General features: G+C 44.9%; 2 protein-coding genes across 2 annotated transcripts; one reads left to right on the top strand and one right to left on the bottom strand.

Moving 5' to 3' along the window:
* Positions 1–232: 232 nt before the first annotated feature.
* On the bottom strand, positions 233–16804 carry CCDC173 (coiled-coil domain containing 173). Its single transcript, XM_033168484.1, has 9 exons — positions 16728–16804; positions 15107–15321; positions 12536–12709; positions 8730–8923; positions 6720–6876; positions 4213–4352; positions 2250–2442; positions 1574–1738; positions 233–709 (listed from the first exon to the last, which is right to left on the bottom strand). Exons 1-9 carry the CDS (start codon positions 16795–16797, stop codon positions 371–373), a joined length of 1647 nt encoding a protein of 548 aa, XP_033024375.1. The 5' UTR covers positions 16798–16804; the 3' UTR covers positions 233–370.
* Positions 16805–18723: 1919 nt separating this feature from the next.
* LOC117057629 (pyridoxal phosphate phosphatase PHOSPHO2-like) lies at positions 18724–20241 on the top strand. The gene is made up of 2 exons (XM_033168473.1): positions 18724–18778; positions 19335–20241. The coding sequence occupies exon 2, from the start codon at positions 19356–19358 to the stop codon at positions 20076–20078; it is 723 nt and encodes a 240-aa protein (XP_033024364.1). The 5' UTR covers positions 18724–18778; positions 19335–19355; the 3' UTR covers positions 20079–20241.
* The last annotated feature ends 1564 nt before the right edge of the window (positions 20242–21805 follow it).

Genomic DNA, 21805 nt, shown 5'->3' with positions numbered 1-21805 from the left:
TCCTGTGTTTAGAACTAAGTGGCTAGTTAGTGCTTTTAGCCTAAGAAGTTTAAACGGAAGAGGTACAGCAAATAGTTTGTTCCCGAAGTGTGTGTTATTTTTGGTGTTCGTACAGGTGGCAGAAACTTAAGGAATAAAAGAGTAGAAATTCCTGAAATAAAATTCAATAGAAAGGCGTGAATGGCTTTTTTTTTTGGAACTTCTAAATGCTACACATCATTAGAGCCATGGATTTTCAAAGTTATATGTAAATATATTTGGATGATTGCAACCTTTATTAAGGCATCTTAAACTTGCTAATTTTCCACTACAATTTGGGGTTATTTAAAAATGCATTAGACTTTCACTGTAGCATTCGGAAGGGTTTTCCTTACCATGAAAAACCTAGCCGACCCTTAGTGTGCCCATATTCATATTCATTTAACCATTTCATTTCTTGAGCTGTGTCACCTATAAACGGCAGCTTAGTAGGCTGCTTCTCACATGGCTGTTCATTTTCTCTATAAACTGGTCTGTTTATACCTGAGTCACCTTCATTGAGTGCTTTCAAAAGAGGGTAAAGATTCCGAGTAGTCTTGGATTGCTCATCAATGATTTTCTTTGCATACTTCTGGAATTCCTGCTCCTTGTATAATAAAATGCGTTCTTTTTGTCTGACATAGTCCGTCTCTGCTTGTTTCTCACGATCTTCTTTTAACCTTTTTTCAACCTGCATTGGAAGGGAGGAGGGAAATCTAAGTATATCCAACAATAATTTTATAATATATTAAAACTGAAACTATAAAGTTGTAGATGTCCTGATTCCCAGAAGAAGAAGAAGCACACGACAAAAGCACTAGCTAGGATAAATGATATCGTGTGGGTGTAATCCTTGTTCTATGAAGTCAATAAACATTGTGAGTGGGACACAAGCACAGCATTAACTACTGAATGTAAAATTCGGCATTCTGAGAATCCCAGCTTAATCAAGTGAAACAAAGCTTTAAGTATCTGTAATGGCATTTGCCTATTTTCTTCCCTCCTTGGTCTCTTTCATTCATTGCCACTGTTGTTTGCCACTTGGGAGCAGGGAACCTGTCAGTTTTTGCCTATTTAAATATTTAAAATACCACCTAACTTCCAAAACATGGAAGATTCCCCTCATCTGATTTTGGGAAATTCCCCCCTTCTTCTGGCAATGTCCCGGAAACTTAAGACTGTGCAGGACCCCCTATAACCTTCTGGAGAGGACTGGCATGCAGAGGGAGAGACAGAGATGGAAAAAGAAAGGAAGGAAGGAAGGATACTTCTGTGAGTTTTCTGCTCATGATATTCAGGATCCAAGCCTGTCTACTACACTACAGTGATGATGCTCCCGGTTTTCTTTGATTTCTGACAGGATGCCAGGTTCCTTTCTCTAAGGCGTTTGTCATCTGGAGACAGAAGAAGCCTGTCTCTGAGAATTCATCCATTTGCAGGTGCAGAGGGCAGTTTTCTCACTCAAGACTGCCCTCTCAAGCACTGGACAGAAATGTACAAGTCATATTCCATTTCCGCCCTTTGTTTACTTTGTAAACTTAATGCCCATACTTACTATTTGCATGACATGGGTCTCTTGCAATTTTAAGTTTGCACAATGATTTCTATGTTTCTTGTCTTTCTCCAGTTCTTGGTAAATCCGATCTGCTTCTATTTGTCCACGAAGCATTTCTTGAGCCTCTAGTCTGTCCTGTTTTTCTTTCTCTTCTTTCCTTTTAATCTATAACAACACAATCCAGTTCTTATCCTGTGGTAGTAAAGCCTAAGATCTGATGACTCTCTAACCTGCTACTAACATTAAGAGTTACATATATGCAATTTTGATATTCTGGGCATCCAATTTTTAAATACTTTTATGTGTAAGCCAGTCCCACTAATTTTAATGGAACTTCCTTTCATGAAAGCTGCTCAGGAACACAGTGCCATTGTAAAAGAAGTCTATTTTTTTAGACTAAAGGTTGAATCCAACACTGTCCACTCGCAAACTGAACTTCTGCTCTCTCAGCGCAACTTCACCTTTCTCTCCCTCCCTTGTGATCTCCCCCATACCCTCAAAATCTGCTCTACACGGCTGGGGGATCCTCCGAAGCCTATTATGGGGTGCACGGGGGAAAAGGTAAAAGTGAAATCCAGTTATACGAGCAGAATTCTGCTAACCCAATGCTGGATTCCATCCCAACTGATAAATAAGAAGTGGTAAAACAGAAAAGCGTGTTTAATTTTTTTCTTACCACATTCATTCTGTGCTCTTTGATGGATTTCAGTTCAGCATTGTTCTTTTCTTCTTTTTCTTTGCGCTCTCTCGCCAGCTGCGCGTCTGTCTCTGCAATGTCCCTAGCGATACGCTCATCTTCATCATCAGCCTCCTTTTTCATATGAGCCAGGAGGCGGCTAGTAATGTTGTCTCTGTGCTCCTCCATTAACCTGCAATGGTTCAGCCATAAATGCCAAGATTCATCAACTGCGTGCTGTGAGTGGAGGCCTGGGGCATGCCTTGATTAAACTACCAAATTGGATGAAACCACACTCCTCTATGCCAATCAGAGGAAGGACTGATGCTCTGTATCTCTACCCATATGTGACATTAGGTGCCAGACAGGTAGAGAGCTGGCTGCCAAGGAGCAATCAGAAGCCTTAAAACGCTCCCAGTTGTTCCTCGGTGAGGGAGGTTTGCTATCAGCGATCTTCAGCTGATTGGTGGTGACAGCAAGCCTAACGCTTGTAAACTGCCCTGTGATCCTCAGGTGAAGGACAGAATGGAAAGTTAATAGAAGCAACAGCTGATTTACATGCGTCCAACTGGTGCACGGCTGTGCACATGCACATCACAGCGACCTGCATGTGGCCGGAAAAGGAGGAGGGCTTATGTGCACTCTGCCATTGTGTGTGATGACCCAGAATGCAAATCGGGAGTTGCCTGTAAATAAATAAATAAATCTGCACTAGAGTGTTCCCGACCTGTTGGTTTCTACCCAAAGTCGGCTTGCGGTCAGCATCAATCAGCTGACTAGTGCTTACAGTCAGCCCACTGGGGTCAGATGTACTATGGAGTTGGTGCTTGCCTGAAGTGGGCTTCGCAAGCTAGCTGGAATCTGCACTTGCAGCAAGCCCCAAACACAGTTTGCTGTAAGTGCAAGTATCTGTTTGACGGGCCGGCTTGAATTGAAGCTGGTGATAGAATATTTCTCTGTGGTTGCAGTTCAAGTGGCACCTGCAAAGGAATTCTAGTTTGCTTACGAGTCACTTGTGACGTCGGGTGATTGACACCTGTCAGAATGGCCCACAATACATCACCGAGGTAACTATCTGGCCCACTGGCTGCATCCTATTCCCCATCCGTGCCTTATTATACTCTGTATAATGTTCATCTCTTATATTGGTCCCTAGGCAGGTCTGTGGGCACATTTGTTTGTTTGTTTGGTTGGTTGGTATCCTGCCCTTCCACCCAGGGCAGCAGACACGGCAGTCTAAAAAACAGTTTTAAAACATTATCTCAAATCAGTGATCTCAAGGTTGGGAGATTGCTTGGCAGCTCCATGTATGCTGCCTTGGGTTCCGTGACGGAAGAAAGGCAGGACGCAAATGTTATCAGTCAAATAAAATAAAAAGAGTTTGCAGCAGAGTAAAAATGTATCGAGAGTCCTTGGTCCCACAGGGCAGGATTCAACAAACATGTCCTGCTAGCAGAGGCCAACCAAGAACCTCCATTAGTGCAACAGGACTCCCCCCCTGAAATTGGCTTTGCTGGGACCAAGAACGCCCAGAAGAATATGATGGGGAGGAGGGGGGATCGTTCATCAAGCCAGCGGAAACGCTGGCACAGAAGCAAGAATTGCCGCAGTATTACTTTCCTTTCATAATATCTCTGTGTGCAAGATGGGGTCTCTACCGTAATAACTCACAGTGCTAGAAAGCTGTGCAGTCATACCTCGGGTTGCGGCCGCTTCAGGTTGCGTGTTTTCAGGTTGTGCACCGTGCTGAACCCGGAAGTACTGGAACGGGTTACTTCCGGGTATTTGGTGCTTTGCGCATGTGCAGAAGTGCCGAATTGCGACCCGCGCGTGCGCAGACGCGGCACTGTGCGTTGCGAACGCTGCGGGTTGCGAACGTGCCTCCCGTTCACAACCCGAGCGTCCACTGTACCTTGTTTTATTTGGGTAATTTGTTTCCATTTCCCGCTCACATGCTGCCTACCTGTGCATTTCATCTTCTTTTGCTTTTGTCAGCTTAGCCATAGCTTGCTTTGCTTTATAATGTGCTCGGACTTTATCATCTTCTTCCTCTTCTTTTTGCTTCTCGATAGCCTTGAGAGTCACCTGGTCAGCAACATGCGCCTTAAAAAAAAAAAAACAACGGAAAAACTCAGAATGTGTGTTTTGTTGACCAAAATAAGTGTCGCGCAGAGCACTCTATAGAGTCGACTGGCTGGAGGATAATTGGAGCAGTAGAGCCACCTCCACTTCAGAAGCCCTGCTGCCTCCTGTGGATTTTTGTTTTTTGCTGATCCTTGGCTGGCCCTGCTTCACACAAGACACCAAACACCCTGTATCAAGGGCTTGGGCCAGCTACCATTAGTGGGAGCAGCACCAGCAGTAGCTCTCCAATGACCTGTGCCTTCACTGGGCAAACTGGGGCTGGAATGACACTTCTGCCCAAACCTAACTCTTTCCGGGTTATAAAGTTACTACAGTATATTTGAAATGAACGCAGAAGAGAGGACGTGAGGAAGTCCCCCAAGTAAGATTATAAATAAGATTAAGATAATTAAATAGGTGTTTTGTTGTTTTAGGTGTGTCTTATGTATTGTATAAGTCTTTTTTTGTTTTGTATTTTGTAGTCTGTATTGTCTATGTAGTTTTCCTTTTTCTTTTTCTGTATTCTTTTTAAATACCAATAAATTTCTTATAAAAAAAAAATTTAACTCTTTCCAGGTGCGTGTTCGCAGAGGGGTGGGGCAGAATCTCTACACAAGGCTTCACTGCGTTCGTACCAATTAGGCCCAAGCTATGGAAGATGACAGAAAAGATCACGAAAAGAACGTTATATATTTATGCAAAGTACAGAGCTGGAAGAAGGAGGTTTATAGGGATTTGTTCCTGTTTTCTACGTTAAAGGAGCAAGAAGCAGTGGTGACAGTGCAAATATAAGACAGCATATTAAATGTCATCTCGTGTAAACATGGGTACCAATGTTGGAGCTGTGTAGCTGTTATTGAGCTCCTGACACCGTCCTTGAAAAAGTGTGTGGGATGTAAACACAGAGCAGCCAAACACAACACTGCTAGAGTGGACATGAAGGTAACTCAGTCCTCCAGGCTTAACTTCCTGTTTACCTGGACTGAGTTACAGGAACCAGAAGTAGGTGTGGTCTTACCTGGGAACAAGATCCCAAAGATCACTCTCCATTTTGCCTCATCTTTTGAACAAGCAGGATGCTCTCTCTCAGCTTGAAGCTGAGAGAAGCAGAGGTGAAGCCTGTTCCCCTATGGAATCAGCTTCACCACATGTAAATATATTTATCTAAGCTTATCTGCCTCTTTGAGCCTGTATTGTAACTCATGGATGAATGTAAGTAAACTCTTTTATATCTTATAATCAGTACTTTGTTGTGTCTTTACTTTTAAGAGGGAAGAAGGGGAATATACCAGGAATATATATTTCTTACAGAGGCTTTAGCAAGCCTATGCAACCGTTTTCTGCTGTGTTTTAAAAGGGAATGTAACTCTGCTAAGTTTGGAGCTTGCTCACACAAACTGGGATGATATATATAAAATAATATATACTCATCCACACTCCTAAACATTCCCACAAAGTGCACCTTGTGGCTTGTATTGGTCCTGATACAGACAACTCACTGCAAAAATATGACTGAACTCCAATTTTTGTGCTGCTTACAAATCCCCACCCTTTGTGTACCTAACTAGAAGTAATTTCTGTCAAGTATGGAGACTATTGGTATTGTTTCATATGCAGGTTCCACCAAGATATCAACAGGTGATGAAACATGAATGGGAAATGCCCTTTAGATTTTGCCCAGAAGGCAGCTTTGTCAACAGCTGGTTTGACACTATAGCAGTTTTAGACTGCACCACTTTCACTAATACAGTCGTACCTTGGTTTCTGAACAGCTTAGTTCTTGAACGTTTTGGCTCCTAAACGCTGCAAATTACTTTTGGAAACTGAATGTCCGACAGGGCTTCCACAGCTTCCGACTGGCTGCAGGAGCTTCCTGTAGCCAATCAGAAGCCGCGCTTTGGTTTCCGACGCTTCAGACGTCGAACGGACTTCTGGAATGAATTCTGTTTGATTTCCAAGGTACGACTGTATTGCCAATTTCCAATCTGCCATTTGGAATAGTAGAGAGCACCATCATCTGTGTGAGCCTCACAACTGCTGAATTATCACATCCCTAACAACCACCTATCCAAACAAAATTGTGCATGGAGGTAGCCTCTCTCTCCTGACCTTTGCACTAAAGGCTCCCCTAAAAAGTCATTTCTGAAAAGCAATGACACAAGCTCTTGGCCTAAGCACCAGAAACCAACTTCCCCTCCGTTTGTTATAAGCAGGCCTGTGAGTAATTTGACTGGTAATTTGTCCCAAGTTAAGCGCCTACTCGAAGTCCAAATGGAGTGGAAACTGAAATGTGTTTTTTTCAGATCCTAAGTTCCATACATTTGGCTACTACCTCCCATTTCATACCTGATGCGCCCGTCTACGCCTGATTTTGTCTTCACGCTCCTCCTGCTCTTTCTGCAGCACTTCCTGTTGATTTAGCCGGACCTGCTCCTGAATCTCTGCCCTTTCCCTTTTGTCTTCCAGCCTGCTCAGTTCTGCTAGACGTTCATGCTCTTTTATCCTAAAACATAGAAAAGATTGGTCAATAAGCCATGTCTAAAGTTCCTCTACAATTGGCAGAAGTTCTGGATGCTCAAGAAGACTGGTACAGATGGATCGCGGTTATTCGCAGGACTTCTTTTCTCTCTCTCTCTCAAAAGGTGTACCCCACTTTTCAATCAAATTATCTCCAAAATGATTTTTAAAACAACAGTTCGAAAAATAAAAAATATTACTGGTGCCCTTGCTCCTCTGGCTGATAAGCAGAGGCTAGGGTAGCCTTCCTCTCAATTATTATTATATTATTATTTATTGAATTTATATACTGGCCTACAACCGGGGGTCTCAGGGCGGTTCACAGAATAAAATCAAGATATAAAACCACAAAATACCTAATAAAATAACAGCCCCCCTCCCCACAACAAAAACAGCCCAACAGCCCCCCTCCCCACAACAAAAAACTTTTTTAAAGGGTATAGGATGTCAATCGGATTAACCAAAGCCCTGGTTAAAAAGGAACATTTTTGCCTGGCGCCCAAAGGTATATAATGAAGGTGCCAGGTGAAATTCCCTGGGGAGAGCATTCCACCGACAGGGAGCCACCACAGAGAAGGCCTGTTCTCGTGTTGCCACCCTCCAGACCTCTCGAGGAGGCACACGAAGGAGGGCCTCAGAAGATGATCTCAGGGTCCGGTAGGTTCAAATGGAGAGAGCCGGTCCTTGAGGTATTGCGGTCCTTAGCTGTTTAATTCTGAGCTCTCAGATCAATTGGCAGTTGGAGCTGAGTGTTCTTTCATTTAAGGGGGGGGGGAGGAACCAGGCAGAGGGCCTTCTCGGTGGTGGCGCCCGCCCTGTGGAACGCCCTCCCATCAGATGTCAAGGAAATAAACAACTATCTGACTTTTAGAAGATATCTGAAGGCAGCCTTGTTTAGGGAGGTTTTTAATATTTGATGTTTTATTATGTTTTTAATCTGTTGGGAGCCGGATGGGCGGGGTATAAATAAATCATCACCATCACCATCACCACTGTCTGGCCAATGGTTGAGGCCAGGCTGGCCTTCAACTTGCCACTTGTATTCTTCCTAAAAGAGAGGAGATGCAGCATCCCCGTGAAGGTCCTTATTCTGTTGACTAGCGGCAGAGGCCTTCCCCTCACTTCCGGAGTCCCAGGGCGAATGGTACTTGGAGTACACCTTCCTTCCAGCAGTGAGAAGGAGTAAGGAGTTACAGCTGCTAATTCAGAACGTGGTCCAATATGGTATGTTTTGGTTTCTTAAATCACCGTCTCTCTTTCATATTTATCTCCCCAGGCACTAATGCAGCAGTAGTTGTCAAAATCAAGTACCGCAGGGACAAGAGCTATCTTCCTTTAGGAACATAGGAAGCTGTGCTATATTGAGTCATACCATTGGTCCATCTAACTTAGGACTGTGTACACCAGGGTTTCCCAAACTTGGGTCTCCAGCTGTTTGGGGGGACTACAACTCCCATCATCCCTAGCTAGCAAGACCAGTGGTCAGGGTTGATGGGAATCGTAGTCCAAAAGCTGCTGGGAACCAAAGTTTGGGGAATCCTGGTCTACGTGGAGTGGTGGCCGCTGCTCTCTCCAGGATTTCAGGCAGGGTTGTCTCTGGAGATGCCAGGGATTGAACCTGGGAGCTTCTGTACGCAAAACATAAGCTACGGACCTTCCCCAAACACTATTGGAAGAATAACAGTGAACAAGTAGGGTTTCCTGCCCCATCCCCCAATAAATGTTAAAACAGATCAATTTCTTTGTTGCTGCTTTATGGGGCAAATGTGCTTACGCCACAAATGACACATTTACTTTATTCTGCGGGCTTGAAAAAAGAGCTCTGCTAATTATATTTACTGTTCCAGTTGATCCTTGCTGAGTTGCACTCTCTTCCTACGGTTCTCTCTAATCTTTTCCTCCTCTTTTAGTATGGCTTTTTGACGTTCACATTCTACTTCTGCATCTCTGCAGCGGTACAGGTTTTCTTTTACCTTTTTAAATTCAATCTGAGCATCTCTTTCTTTTAAGCATTCGGTAAGTAAGAGGGCTCTCTGCAAAATAAAATTGCAATGTTTGATAGGGATTATTTTTATTGCTTTAATTAAACAAACAATATTTTAAAACAATAAATGATGCACCAGTGATGTAAGTAGGTATCTGAAGAAGTGTGCATGCACACGAAAGCTCATACCAGGAACAAACTCAGTTGGTCTCTAAGGTGCTACTAGAAAGAATTTTCGATTTTGTCAGTGATGTAAGTATTATACTAATGACCATGTTTGTCGATTTTATCATATTTACAACCTCCCAGATTTTGATTACCCAGTTCTCTGCTGATAATTTTTTCTTCTTTCCACTTAGGTGCTAGTCGTTATACAAGCAACAATCAATAAATTTTTGACCATTTCTCTATTGTCTGTTAAAACGCGAACTTTCACATACCTAAACAATATTGGGTATGTGGGTTCATTAGAAATGTATACCCTGCTTTAACATCAGTTTCTTTTATATATTTCAATCCAAAGAATCTTTGTTTGGGGACAAGTCCAAAAAATATTATACATATCTGCATTTGTTGCTTTACATAGCCAGCATATATTGCTTGTTGTCCTAGATCAGTGATGGCGAACCTTTTTGAGCCCGAGTGCCCAAACTGCAGCGGAAAACCAACTTTTTTATTTCAAAGTGCCAACACTGCAATTAAACCTGAATATCGAGGTTTTTAGTTAGAACATTGACAGAATTTTTATATCAAATAAATAAATGGATCACTTTAACAGAATATGTGCTAAAATTAAGCTGCAGGTCAGGCAGATATATGTGTTAGCATAGTGGAAATAACTCATCTTATGCACAGTCTCTGAATAGCAGTAACAGATAGAGATTATAGTGCTGCTCCAAAAGGTTTTCTTTTTCTTTTTCCTTACAAGCATTTCTAGGGGCAAGCAAGATGTGATGTTAAATGTGTCTTTGCATCCAGTGTGCTGGCTTGCTGTTATTGTTTTAAATGCAAATAGCATCAATTGGGGCAGTTGATAATAATCACCTGTTGTGGTCCTTTGAAATTGCTATTTGCATTGGTAGGAAATCCAAATGTTAACACGGGAGGCTCTCTCCAAAGCAAATTAGGAATTTACCTCAGAAGAGCAACAGTCCTTAGGGCTGCAGCATGGGAGGAAATGGTTAAATTGCCTCTCCATGCCTGCTGTGTCCTTCATAAATATCCTTTTTGCCCCCAGCAAGAAGAGATGTTTTTACAATGCAAACCCACATCCCATCAGGAGAATATGCAATGCGGAGGGGAGAAAAGAAAAGAAAAAAGTGGAGTGGAGAAGGCTGAAGGAAATATATCTGGGGCTGGAGTGGAAGAAATGGAAAGGACGCAAAGAGGAGCAGGAAAGGAGGAAGGGAAAGGGACAGAAAGCGAATGAGAATCAGGAGGAGGCTGAAGGAGACCAGCAGCGCAAAAGGAAGGGAATATGAGGAGCGAGGGGAGAGAAAAAGGGCGAGAAGGGGCGAAGGTGCCCGAGGGAGGGGCAACAGAGAGAGAGAGAGAGAGAGAGAGAGAGAGAGAGAGAGACGGCCGGGTGCGGATGGAGGGAGGGAGGCAGGGAGGGAAGAGCGAAGCCTGACAGGCAGCAGCACAGTGAGCAGCGGCGTCTCCACCGCAGCCCGCTGCTGTGAGCGCGCGACAGGCGCTTCTCCTTCGCCTCTGGGACAGGAGCTGCCTTGGGCAAGGGGGGGGCAAAGGGAGGAACTTGGGCGGCGGGGACAGCAACCTCCTCCGCCTCCACTTCTTCTCCGCTCCTCTCTCCCGCCCCGCTTCTTCCTCAGCATGACGCCAATCATTTTTGCTGGGGGGGGCAGCTGGCTTCTAGGGGGGGCAGCTGCCCCCCCCCTCGGTACGCCCATGGCGGCGGAGTGAGGTAGATGGCGGGGAGGCTGTTCCTGCGGGCGCCCCGAGCCCTGTTACACCGGCCAGTCTGCGCTCCCCGCAGAACCTTTTGTTGTTATAGAATCCGGCGAACAGCTGATCGGTAGCGCCCGCCGGTAGTACCTGTTGTTTTTTTATTATTATTTATGTGTGGGGGTTTTGTTTTTGTTTTGCAAAAACTGGGCAAAGGGAGGAACCATAGCGGTTGCATCCCAAACCTTCCCAAATGCAGCTCCTGCCCTTTCTTCGAGAAGTTTGACTTCCTCCTTACCGGAGAGCGCTCGGGCAGTCGGAGGAGGTAGCTAAAGACGTGCAAGAGCCGCCACCACAGCAACTGCGCCTCCCGGACTGTGAAGGCGGTTGGGAAGAAAAGCCCACGCGGCAGTGCGAGGCGGGAAGCAAACGCCGCTCAGCTCCTGCACAGCTCCGCCTACCCCTGCGCGGGAACGCGCGCCCCTTGGCGGCTTGGGTCTTAGCGAGACTTTTCTTCGCGCCATCCCAAACACCGCTCGGATGGAAGCGGAGGTGGCCGCCTACTCCTCCAATGCACCAACCCTGTGTGCACATGTTTGAGTAAAGAGCTCCACATTTGCCTCCTTCCATCCTTCCTTCCACCCGAACATGCATAGCACTGCCGTTTTACTTAGGGATGGCATCGCTGGAGGGGCCGCGCGGCTCCCCCCCCCCCGCTCGCAGCGCTCAAAAGGAGGGCTTCCCCCTCACCCGCCGCCCCTGGCCCAGCCCCCGCTGCTGTTACCTCGTCGCCTCGCGTCGAATCCTCCCCAGCAGCAGCAGCCAAACACCACTGGGACAGGCGCCAAGGAGGGAAATTGCTGCTGTCTGCTGCTGCGCCTGCGCTGGCAGGACGCATGAGCAGAGCAGTGCGGCGGCGCCATTTCCCCGCCCCTGGCGTGCCAGCAGAGAGAGCTCTGCGTGCCAGCTGTGGCACGCGTGCCACGGGTTCGCCATCACTGTCCTAGATATATGGTTCAATCTTGATAGTGTAAAGTACCATTGAAATGTAAGTTTAAATGTTATATAATTAGAGAAGTTTGCCAACTCACAAGGTGGGGGGGGGGAACCATGAGCCTAAGTCACTTGGTTCATGCCACAAAGGTATAGGGATTGGAGCTGACAGGTGAAAGCAGGTTGCTCTGATTTCTGGGTAGAGGTAGAGAGCTGGGTGCTGCCTCTGCTTGCTTCATCAAACAAGTTGATGGAGGAAAGTAAGTTTCTTTCAACTGGGGAAGGTCAAGTAAACAGGATGCTATCTCAGAGTCCCCGTACCAGTGTTTCTTCAATAGCCTTGGAATCCGCTCCTGTCTGGGGCCTATACACATTAAGACGAGGTGGGGGGTGGCAGCGATTCCTGGACAGTTTGAGATGTGACTGGCCTGCTTTGCAAAGAAAGGCATAAGCTGGTTCTCATGGCCTCACACAGAGCTATTACCTCTTCCAATATTAATGATCTGTGTCAATGAAACCAATTTTTCAAATTTGTAAAGAGGGCTACCTGATAGCAGTTTTTTACTGATGGGAATGCTAGTCCCCCACTGCTTATTGTATAATTAGACAATGTTTTTCCAGCTACTCTCAGCTTCTGCTGATCCCAAGCAAAGCTTATTAACAGCCATTTTGATTGTGCCTATTTCGCTCATTTAATACAGCTTCTATGTTGAACATATGCCCCACATTAAAGTGAAATAATAATAATAATTATAAATGTTACATGGAAGTCTTTCACTCTCTCATTCTGATAGTACTGATAGAGTTTGGATTCTTCCACCGCCTCTTTTCGCTTCTGTGCTTCATACTTTGCTTCTTCCAGGTCAACCTTTCTTTTTTCTTCCTCTTCCCTCTCCAGACGCTCTTTCTTGGCTACAACTTTCGCATGTGCCATACCCTGCAATGCAATATTTTATTCATTCATTCATTCATTCATTCAATATTGTTGCAATCTGTCTGTCTCGAGAAAAAATGGAGTACACCTCTGGTGATGAAGTCAAACCTATGTGTTAGCAGCACCAAAGTGACCTCCTCAGGGCACAAGCCTGGGCAGTATGTATAGAGGTCCTGTGCTGCCCAGACAACAAGACCCACCCCCTCTCAGCCTAGCTGATCTGGTCCAAAGAAAAGCAGTGATACATTTGGCACCAGCTTGGCTGCAGAGTTGCCGGAAAGAATCATACAAGGCACCGTCTTAGGGACTCCACTCCAGCTTTGTGCACGGTTTACTTCTTAGCCTTTTCTTCTGTTGAAGATATCCCACAAGGCAGTAGAGGTTTAGGATCAGTTTTTCCCTTCTCCTAGATGGGCTACCTTCCCAGGTTAACAAGCCCCATCTGTCATCACATCCCTCTATAGCACATATAGAAACTGCCTTCTTGACAATTGGACCCACTATTAGTCTCATCCATTCAATCCGCCAGAGCCTGTCTTTGCAAACCCTACCTCACCTAGGGCTTGAGACCCATCAGCTACCCACACCTGGTTTATCCAGCTAGTTGAAGCCGCTCCCAGAGAATGGCTGCTGTCACAGGTGAAAGCTGAGGGCAGGGTGGAGAAACTACCCCAGAAGGAGTATGGCGCATACCCCACCAGAGGTACTACCCCTCCCCTAACACCCTATGCACCCAACTTCCTTGCATGATGCATTGTAATAAAGTACTCAACTAAGACATTTGGTCTAGAGTAGTAAACAGGCATTTGTTCATTTATAAACTACTAACATTTTTTTTTTTTTACATATAACCCACTGCTCTGGCACACGCATGCTGCACATTATGACACCAAGCAAGGCACCCAATGTTGCAGATACAATGTCAATGTTGAGGATCAGAATGTTGTTGTTTAAACTAGCATCAATGACACTAATACTCAGCAGAATGAGCAGCAGAGAGCAAGGATCTGCCATCATCAGCCACTGCTGTTTTCGCCAGCTGGCCTGACTCCTCCCCTCCCCTTCACAGAGGCTTGTCCTGTGAGAAGGAGCAGGACCATCTGATCTGAGGATGACGGTATCTACTGGGTGTCTATGAGCCATGAGCCTACCTGCTATGATGCCACAAAGTGTTGGCAGATTTCATTTAGGCCCCAGGAGATGAAGGCCCCACCTAGTAAGGTCAACAACTTCTGCTGCACTGCAGTCACTTCCAGGTAGGTTGGGTTGCCAGGCTATTTCTTAGGAGCCACCAACCAACAAACAAACAATGATCAGCCTATTTCCATCCAATCTGTTGATTTAAAAAACCTTGTACCTTTAAGATCATGGCGCCTGAGTGTGTGACTTTTCTTTGATCCCCCACAATATCCCATTTTCCTATTTTGTCATTTATTTGTTTTTAGTCTGCAAACTGAGGGCAGGGTCTGTGTTATTTTTATCAATTTGTAAGCTCCTCTGGAAGCTTTTCTGGTTGAGGAGTGGGACCTATACATGTAAATAGTGCTCAACAGTCTGCATGGTAAATCAGTGTTATTTTTTATCTACTGCAATATGAGTTGACCTGAAAAATTCATGGTTGAAACGAGTTCTGAACCCAGGACTTCCCAGTTCACACTATAAAATTATCATTATCATCATTATTATTAATTAAATCACCTGAGGATCACAGGGAGGTTTACAACATAAAAATACAAAATGAGAACAGAAGATAACTAAATAAAAAATAAAATCAAACCAATACCCCCCCTGCGCAACTAACATATTTAAAAGGCCATAGAATGTTTAATCAGTCAAAGGCCTGGTTATAAAGAAACATTTTTGGCTGGCACCTAAAGATAAATAATGAAATGGGGAGAGCATTCTACAAATGGGGAACCACTGCAGAAAAGGAACATTCTTGTGTTGCCTCGCTCCAGACCTCTCATGGAGAAGGCATATGAAGAAGGGCATCAGAAGCTGATCTCAGGGTCCAAGTAGGTTCATATGGAGAGAGGTGCCCCTTGAGGCATTGTGGTCCTAAACCATTTAAGGCTTTACAGCAAATTGAATTGGGTCAGGAAACTGATTGGCAGCCAGTACAGTAGGGGCCAGGATTGTTGTTATATGCTCAATCCATCCTCCCCCGGTGAGCAACCTGGCTGCCGAATTCTGCACCAGCTGAAATTTCCGAACCGTCTTCAGAGGCAGCCCCATGTATATCATGTTGCAATAATCTATTGCTGATAAACACATATATTCTGATTTTACTGAAACTCTTTTGACTGACCAACCCAGTACTGTAGTAAGAAAAAGGATAGGAATACAACCAGGACTGTCATAAACATTCCACAGACATTGAACTGTATGTGTGTCACTTACCGCAATAGTATTATGCCAGTTTTTCACAAGTGCTTGAGACTTTAAGTGCAGATCTTTCCGCTCCTTCCTTTCAGCGCGAAGCCGGGCTGCTTCTCTTGCTGGGGCAGTGAGGCTATCGTGAATCCTCTCCCATTCTTTTTTGGGGAGTATAGTTATTTGGCGGAGATCTACTCCCACCGGAAGAAATATTCCCTCCACAAGATCATCTTCGTTTGCTAGATATGAAAAAAAAAAGTTTTCTGTCAAATGCCGTTTATGACTCTTTCACCTTCTGGGCAAAACAATCATGCTTTCATACCAGGTTGAGATAGCAGCCCTGGACACGCTGTATGATGGAGATATCTTCACACTGCAACCCTAAAAACATGTTCATTCTCTGGTTTCAGCGAGAATGCTCCCAAGTAAAACGTTCATAGGATTAAAGCCTTATAGGTCTGCAGAGATGCAAACACTTCAGAGTTCAGGGGGACTTATTCCCAGATAAATGACAATGGACAGGATTTGTCAAAATATTGGGGCCATTGGGTACATTTTTTATTTTGGGAGGGTGCCATGGGCACCACCCTCTCTGATAGCTTTTATCTTCCCTTCTCCAGCTCAATCATTCCTGCTACTTTCCAACCAGGGGGTTCGAAGATAGCTACCCTCTCCTCCTCATTACAGGGTTTGTGGGTGCATACAGGCTTCACAGCCACCAAGGAATTAAGTCCAAATGGTGTCACTATGCCTACAGGCGTCACACCGGTGACCCCAGCAATATAAGATTTCAGCCTTAGTCAACGTATGGATTCCTCATAGTGGAATAACCACAACATCGAGGACATTTCCCAGGGGCGATTGGCTATGTGAAGGAAGTTAAGACCTGAAAACAGAAGTGGCAAAAAGTCCCTATCTAGGATTCTGTTATGAGGGGGTAGAAGACTGTTTAGGAAATAAGGTATTTAATATTTTCCAAGACACCCCACCTTAAGCCTACCACAGTTAAGGCCACATAAATGAAAATGTCGATAGCCGGGAAGCAGGGCAAAAATGAAATGCTTAGAATATAAGCCACAGTTCCTCTGAGGATAGGGGAGGCCCCATCTGGGTTAGTGGCAGCACCCGAAGTGTCATTTTCCTGCTAACTACAGCTTTTAAATTCAATCAGCAAAGCTGAAATCTCCGTCTTCAGGGGCAGCCCCATTCATTCATTCGCTTTGTATCCCGCCCCTCCGCCCGGAGATCTCGGGGCAGTTCACAGCATAAAAATACACGATAAAAACACAAAATACATAAATAATAATAATAATATTTCTTCAATTAAAAAATGTTTTCAACACTGCACTGTACAAAGCTCCTTGTATGCCGTGTCGCTGACAAACCCATCGACTCCGATTTCACTGAATCTCTTTTGACTGACCAACAACCCAGCAGTTAAGAGAAAAGATAGAAAGACAACAGAGAAAAATCGCCCCCCACCCAACCGCCCCGCATTTTGCCAGGGCGAAGGCGTCAACCCTCATGAGGAAGCTCAACTGGCAGCATCATCAACAGGCGCATCATCAACCGGGACCGCCACCCTCCTCCTCCTCCTCCTCCTCGGACACCCAAGCAGGCAGCGCCTCCTTCCCTTCACACGCACGCGTGGCTTGGCGCTCCTGCTCTCGGCGCTTCCTGGCGAGCGCGGCCTGGCGGGCGGCGGCGGCCTTCATGGCGGGAGGCGACCCGCCGCCGACGCGCGACGACGACGACGCCGACGACGACGCGACTCGGGGCCTTAGCGCGCGTGCGGCGGTTGCCAGGCAACGGCGGGACGGCGGCGTCGGAAGGGAGGGAAGTGACGCGACGTTCTGAGGCGGCGGCGCGAGAGTTGTCCGCGCGCCGCTCACGTGACCCGGCTTCGAAGGAGACGTTGCAGGTCAGTGCGGCCGGGCGAGTCGAGCCGCTGCAGCTGCTGCTGCTGAAGCAGCGGCGGCAGCGGTTGTTGTTGTTGTTGTTTGCTATTGCGGCTATTTACCTCCCCCCCCTTCTCCTCCTCCGCGCGCGTGCGCGGCCGCCGCTCAGCCGGTCCCTCTGCCTTGTCCTCCGCGCTTCCGCCGGGCTCCGGCCCGCAGGCGGCCCCAAGCCGTAGGGCGACGGTCCGGGTTGGGTGGATGTGGGGTGGGGTGGGGTGTTGAGGGGAAGGAACGGGGACAGGGTCTCCCCGCAGGCTTTTTCACTTTGCCGTGTGTGGGACTCTTAATGGCTGCGATTAAATATTTGCCCAATTATTATAGAGAGGTGGAAGGGACCCCGAGGGTCATCTAGCCCAACCCCGTGCAGTGCAGGAATCTCCAGTCAAGCATCCAACGTCTGCTTTAAAAACATCCAAGGAAGGAGAGTCTGTTCCACTGTCGGAACAGCTCTTACCGTCAGAAAGTTCTTGATGTCCTTTTGTTTTTGTTTATTTACTTACTTATTAAATGTGTATATCACCCTATGAGGCAGTTCTCCTTCCTTTGTAATTTGAAGCCATTGGTTCGGGGGTCCTCCCCACTGGAGCGGGAGAAAACCATCTTGTTCCCTCTTCCATGTGACAGATAATTAGAGATGGCTGCCCTATCTCCTCTCTTCTTATCCAACTTGCACATACCCAGCTCCCTCAACTGTTTCTCACAAGGCTTAGTTTCCAGACCCCTGATCATCTTTGCTGCCTTCCTGTGCACACGTTCCAGATAGTCAACGTTCTTCTTAAATTGTGGTGCCCAAAACTGGACACAGTATTCCAGGTGTGGTCTGACCAAGGCAGAATATAGCGGGACTATGACTTCCCTTGATTGGAACACTATACTTAGGCAGGTGCAGCCTAGAATATCATTAGCTTTTTTTTGCTGCTGCATCACACTGTTGACTCATGTTCACCTTGTGGTCCACTAAGACCCCTAGATCCTTTTCACATGCACAACTGGCAAGCCAGGTGTCCCCCAACTTATATTTGTGCAGTGGATTATTCCTGCCTAAGTGCAGAACCTATTGACATTCATTTTGTTAGTTTTGGCCCAGTTGTCCAATCTGTTAAGGTCCTCTTGAATCCCAACTCTGCCTTCAGCGGTATTGGCTACCACTCCCAGTTTGGTGTCAGCTGCAAACTTTTATGACCATCCCCTCAATACCCTCATCCAAGTTGTTTATAAAGATGTTGAACAGGCCCAGGAGAGAACCCTGCAGCACCCCACTTGCCACTTTTTTCCAGGATGATGAGGAACCATTAGTGAGCACACTTTCAGATCCAGTCGGGTAACCAGCTACAAATCCACCTAACAGTTTCCTCACCTTGCTCATACTTTGCCAGCTTCTTTGCAAGAATAACATGGGGGACTTTGTCAACAGCCTCACTGAATTGCTCCTTCCCTTAAAAAAAAAAAAAAAAAGGCATGCAAGGCAATGTATGTTGTAAAGATTATGAATACGATTCAGCTGGTGGGGAGCTGAGAAAGCAGTATCTGCCTTCATAGGCTTAAATGTACACATGTATGCTCTCACCTGAATTTCCTTGGCTCTTCTTTCCTCTCTTCCTAACTAGATCTGTGGCGGCAGCGATGGAAAGCTTCAGACGGCAGCTTGCTTGGGAACTGCTGGGCGGAAGCTGAATAGTGGAGCAGCTTACCAGGCTGTTTCTGTCTCCTATTTTTTCTTCCTTCCCCTCAGGACAAGGTAAATAGTGTTCTGATGTTGAGCACTGGCCCAAACTGTCTGTTACGAGCATAATCTGCAGTGATGCTTGAGCTCTATCCTCCTTTGTCATCTCCCCTCACACAAGAGGGGAGGAGCTTAAAATCTGAGAATCTGGTTTGTTATAAACTGCAGTTTTCTGTTTCATTCAACTGCACCAAACTATAGTTTGCTATCAGACTTGTATCTGAAACCTATAAGGCAAGAATAGGGAACCTATGGCCTCCAGATTTGCCAGACTACAATTCCTGAAAGGAACTGGAATCCAACATCAGCTGAAGGGTCAAAAATTCCCCACACCTGCTATAGGGTATGGTAAATAATTGCATATTCCAAATGGGTTTCATATCATAGGATATTGTAGATTGTAATAATTTCAAAAGCACGCTTAAATACTGCCATACACAACCTGATTTCTGAATAAGAGACAATATTTCCCCCCGGCATAATTGCATTTCTAAGATCATGGTCAAACTATAATATATTAATATAATACAGTAATAGCATACTTAAGCAAATAATTCTTTCTCATTTCCAGGTTTATATTTATCCAACAACAATGAAGGTCCTTCTGGTTTTTGATTTTGACCATACAGTTGTAGATGAAAACAGTGATACTTGGATTGTGAAATGTGCACCAGCTTCCAAGCTTCCTGATGAAATTAAAAATTCCTATCGAAAAGGATACTGGACAGAATATATGGGCAGAGTCTTCAGATACCTGTGGGACATTGGCATAAGAGAAGATGAGATGAAAAGAGCTATGACAGCAATCCCTTTTACTGCAGGAATGAAAGAGCTGCTAGATTTTATTGGCAAGCACAAAGACATTTTTGACTGCATAATTATATCGGATTCCAATGCAATATTTATTGATTGGATTTTAAAAGCTGCTGATGTATCTCAAGTATTTGATGAAGTGTTTACAAATCCCGCCAGTTTCAATGACGGTGGCTCTCTCACTGTGCAGAATTGTCACGCTCATGATTGCGCAAAGTGTCCTGTAAACCTCTGCAAGAGAAAAGTCTTGGAAGACTTCCTAGAACATTTAAAGCCCAAGGTGAAATACTCACAAGTTATATATATAGGCGATGGTGGGAATGACCTGTGCCCAGTAATGTGTTTGAAAAAAAGCGATGTTGTTATGCCAAGACAAGGGTATATGTTGGAGAGCTTGATTTCTCAGTTGTCTCAGAATCTTGTTCCCATGGAGGCATCGGTTGTCGTCTGGTCATCTGGATTTGAGATACTGGCCTACTTAGAAGTACTTACAAAAGGATAGAACTAATTAATACTGGGTGGTGCTTTCTGAATCTTACAGCAGAATCGTTTCTTTATGAATGTTAGAAAAAAATAACTTTGTTTATGCTACTTTGATTCACTGTCTTCCCTTGTGCAAACTCGGTGGGGTGGGGTTCCTGAGAAAGGAGGGAAATTCATCAAAAGCAGCAGATGCCGAAGGTTGCATTTCTATAGACACTTACCAGCAAGTCCCGTTGAACCCTAGAGGGCTTACTTCTGAGTAGACATGTATAGGATTGCACTGGAAGTCGTCGTTAAATGTACTTGCCATGTAATAGCTATGTTACAATGAGATAAGCTGTCGGTAGGGTATGTTTCATGAGATGTAGAAACTTTTTCCCCTCTAATTATCTGATGGAGAGGAGAAATTTAGCAAGAGCTATAGCTAGCGTTGCACTGTGGTGCCTCAGTGCCACGTTCAGAAACAGCTATCCATTTAAGATGATAGGTATCCCTATGAGCTAACTTTTAAAAGATTGTTAATATCATGTGAGTTGTGGCTTTGGCTTTTGGTCTTGTGAACATCCCTCACCCGGAGCGCCTTGCAACCATTACAATTCAGCTGCTATTTGCAAGAAACGTAAAACTTCCACACTATGTGAGTAACAAGCCATTTCTGTATAACCTTCTGAAGCTCTTTCTTGAGGGAGAGTTGCTTCCCTTAGTCACAAAATCAGCCTAGAAACGGGGGCTAATTTTGTCGCACGCACATCTCATCCCAACGTGGCTCTTTTACATTATTTAGCAAACAGCCAGCGTAATTCAGTATCGACCACTAATCACAAAGTGAAAGCTGATACCGTGTGTAGGCAGCATTAACAAGGAATAAATGTGAGCAACGCTTGAAGGTTTCCTGTTGTCTGACTTCACGTGCCCATGCAGTGTCTGCTTTAATTGCATATGCCTTGTAAATAAGTTAAAAGAGATGATGGAATGATACCTGTACTCCTTGTAACAGGTAAAAAAGGTGCTTCATATTAATGCAGCCTTCCATGTTTGCTTGGAAGTAATTCTCGGTAATTTCAATAGGATTTACTTCCATGTATGTGTGCATAGGATTGCAGCCTTTAAACAAGTCAGTTTTGCTAAAACAAGTGTCCTGTGTATGATAATGTTGGAAAGGAGAATGTATCAATCTGATGCTGATGCATCTTAATGAAAGTTCCTGTTACTGAGACACCATGTTTTGTACCTCTTTGTAATACCTCTGAGGATATTTACCCAGGAGTTTGTGGTCCATCTTCCTATGGCATTTTATTAGCATTAGAATGGTGTGTCTGAAATGAAGGGTTTGAAAAGTGGCATATATTGATAAACAGTATTGTGTTGACCAAACTTTTACCCTATTGTGAAAGGTGATTGTGTTAAAATGTTTTGCTTAATATGTGGAAAAAAATATTTAGATAAATTGGTTTTCCTTCCAGTTTTTGAAAGCATACACGAAGAGTAAAGAGCATAACCTGGTAGGCTTCCAGATTCTAGTAATTTGGTGGCAAACATCCCTTTGACAAGTTTACTTAGCAATCTGCTAAAATTCAAATATTGAGGTACAGTGATCAGTGGATTTCCTTGAAGATCCATTTCTTGCCCAGTTGTTATTTTGTCTGCATACAATGTGCCTGCTGCGATTTTTGGAGTATGTATATTCTTTAAAAATAAGAAAGATATAAATTTAATTTATCCTGTTTGTAGTTTTGTATTTAAGGA

This window comes from Lacerta agilis, chromosome 1, assembly GCF_009819535.1.
Source record: "Lacerta agilis isolate rLacAgi1 chromosome 1, rLacAgi1.pri, whole genome shotgun sequence".
NCBI lineage: Eukaryota > Metazoa > Chordata > Lepidosauria > Squamata > Lacertidae > Lacerta > Lacerta agilis.
This window is presented reverse-complemented; position numbering and strand designations above follow the sequence as displayed.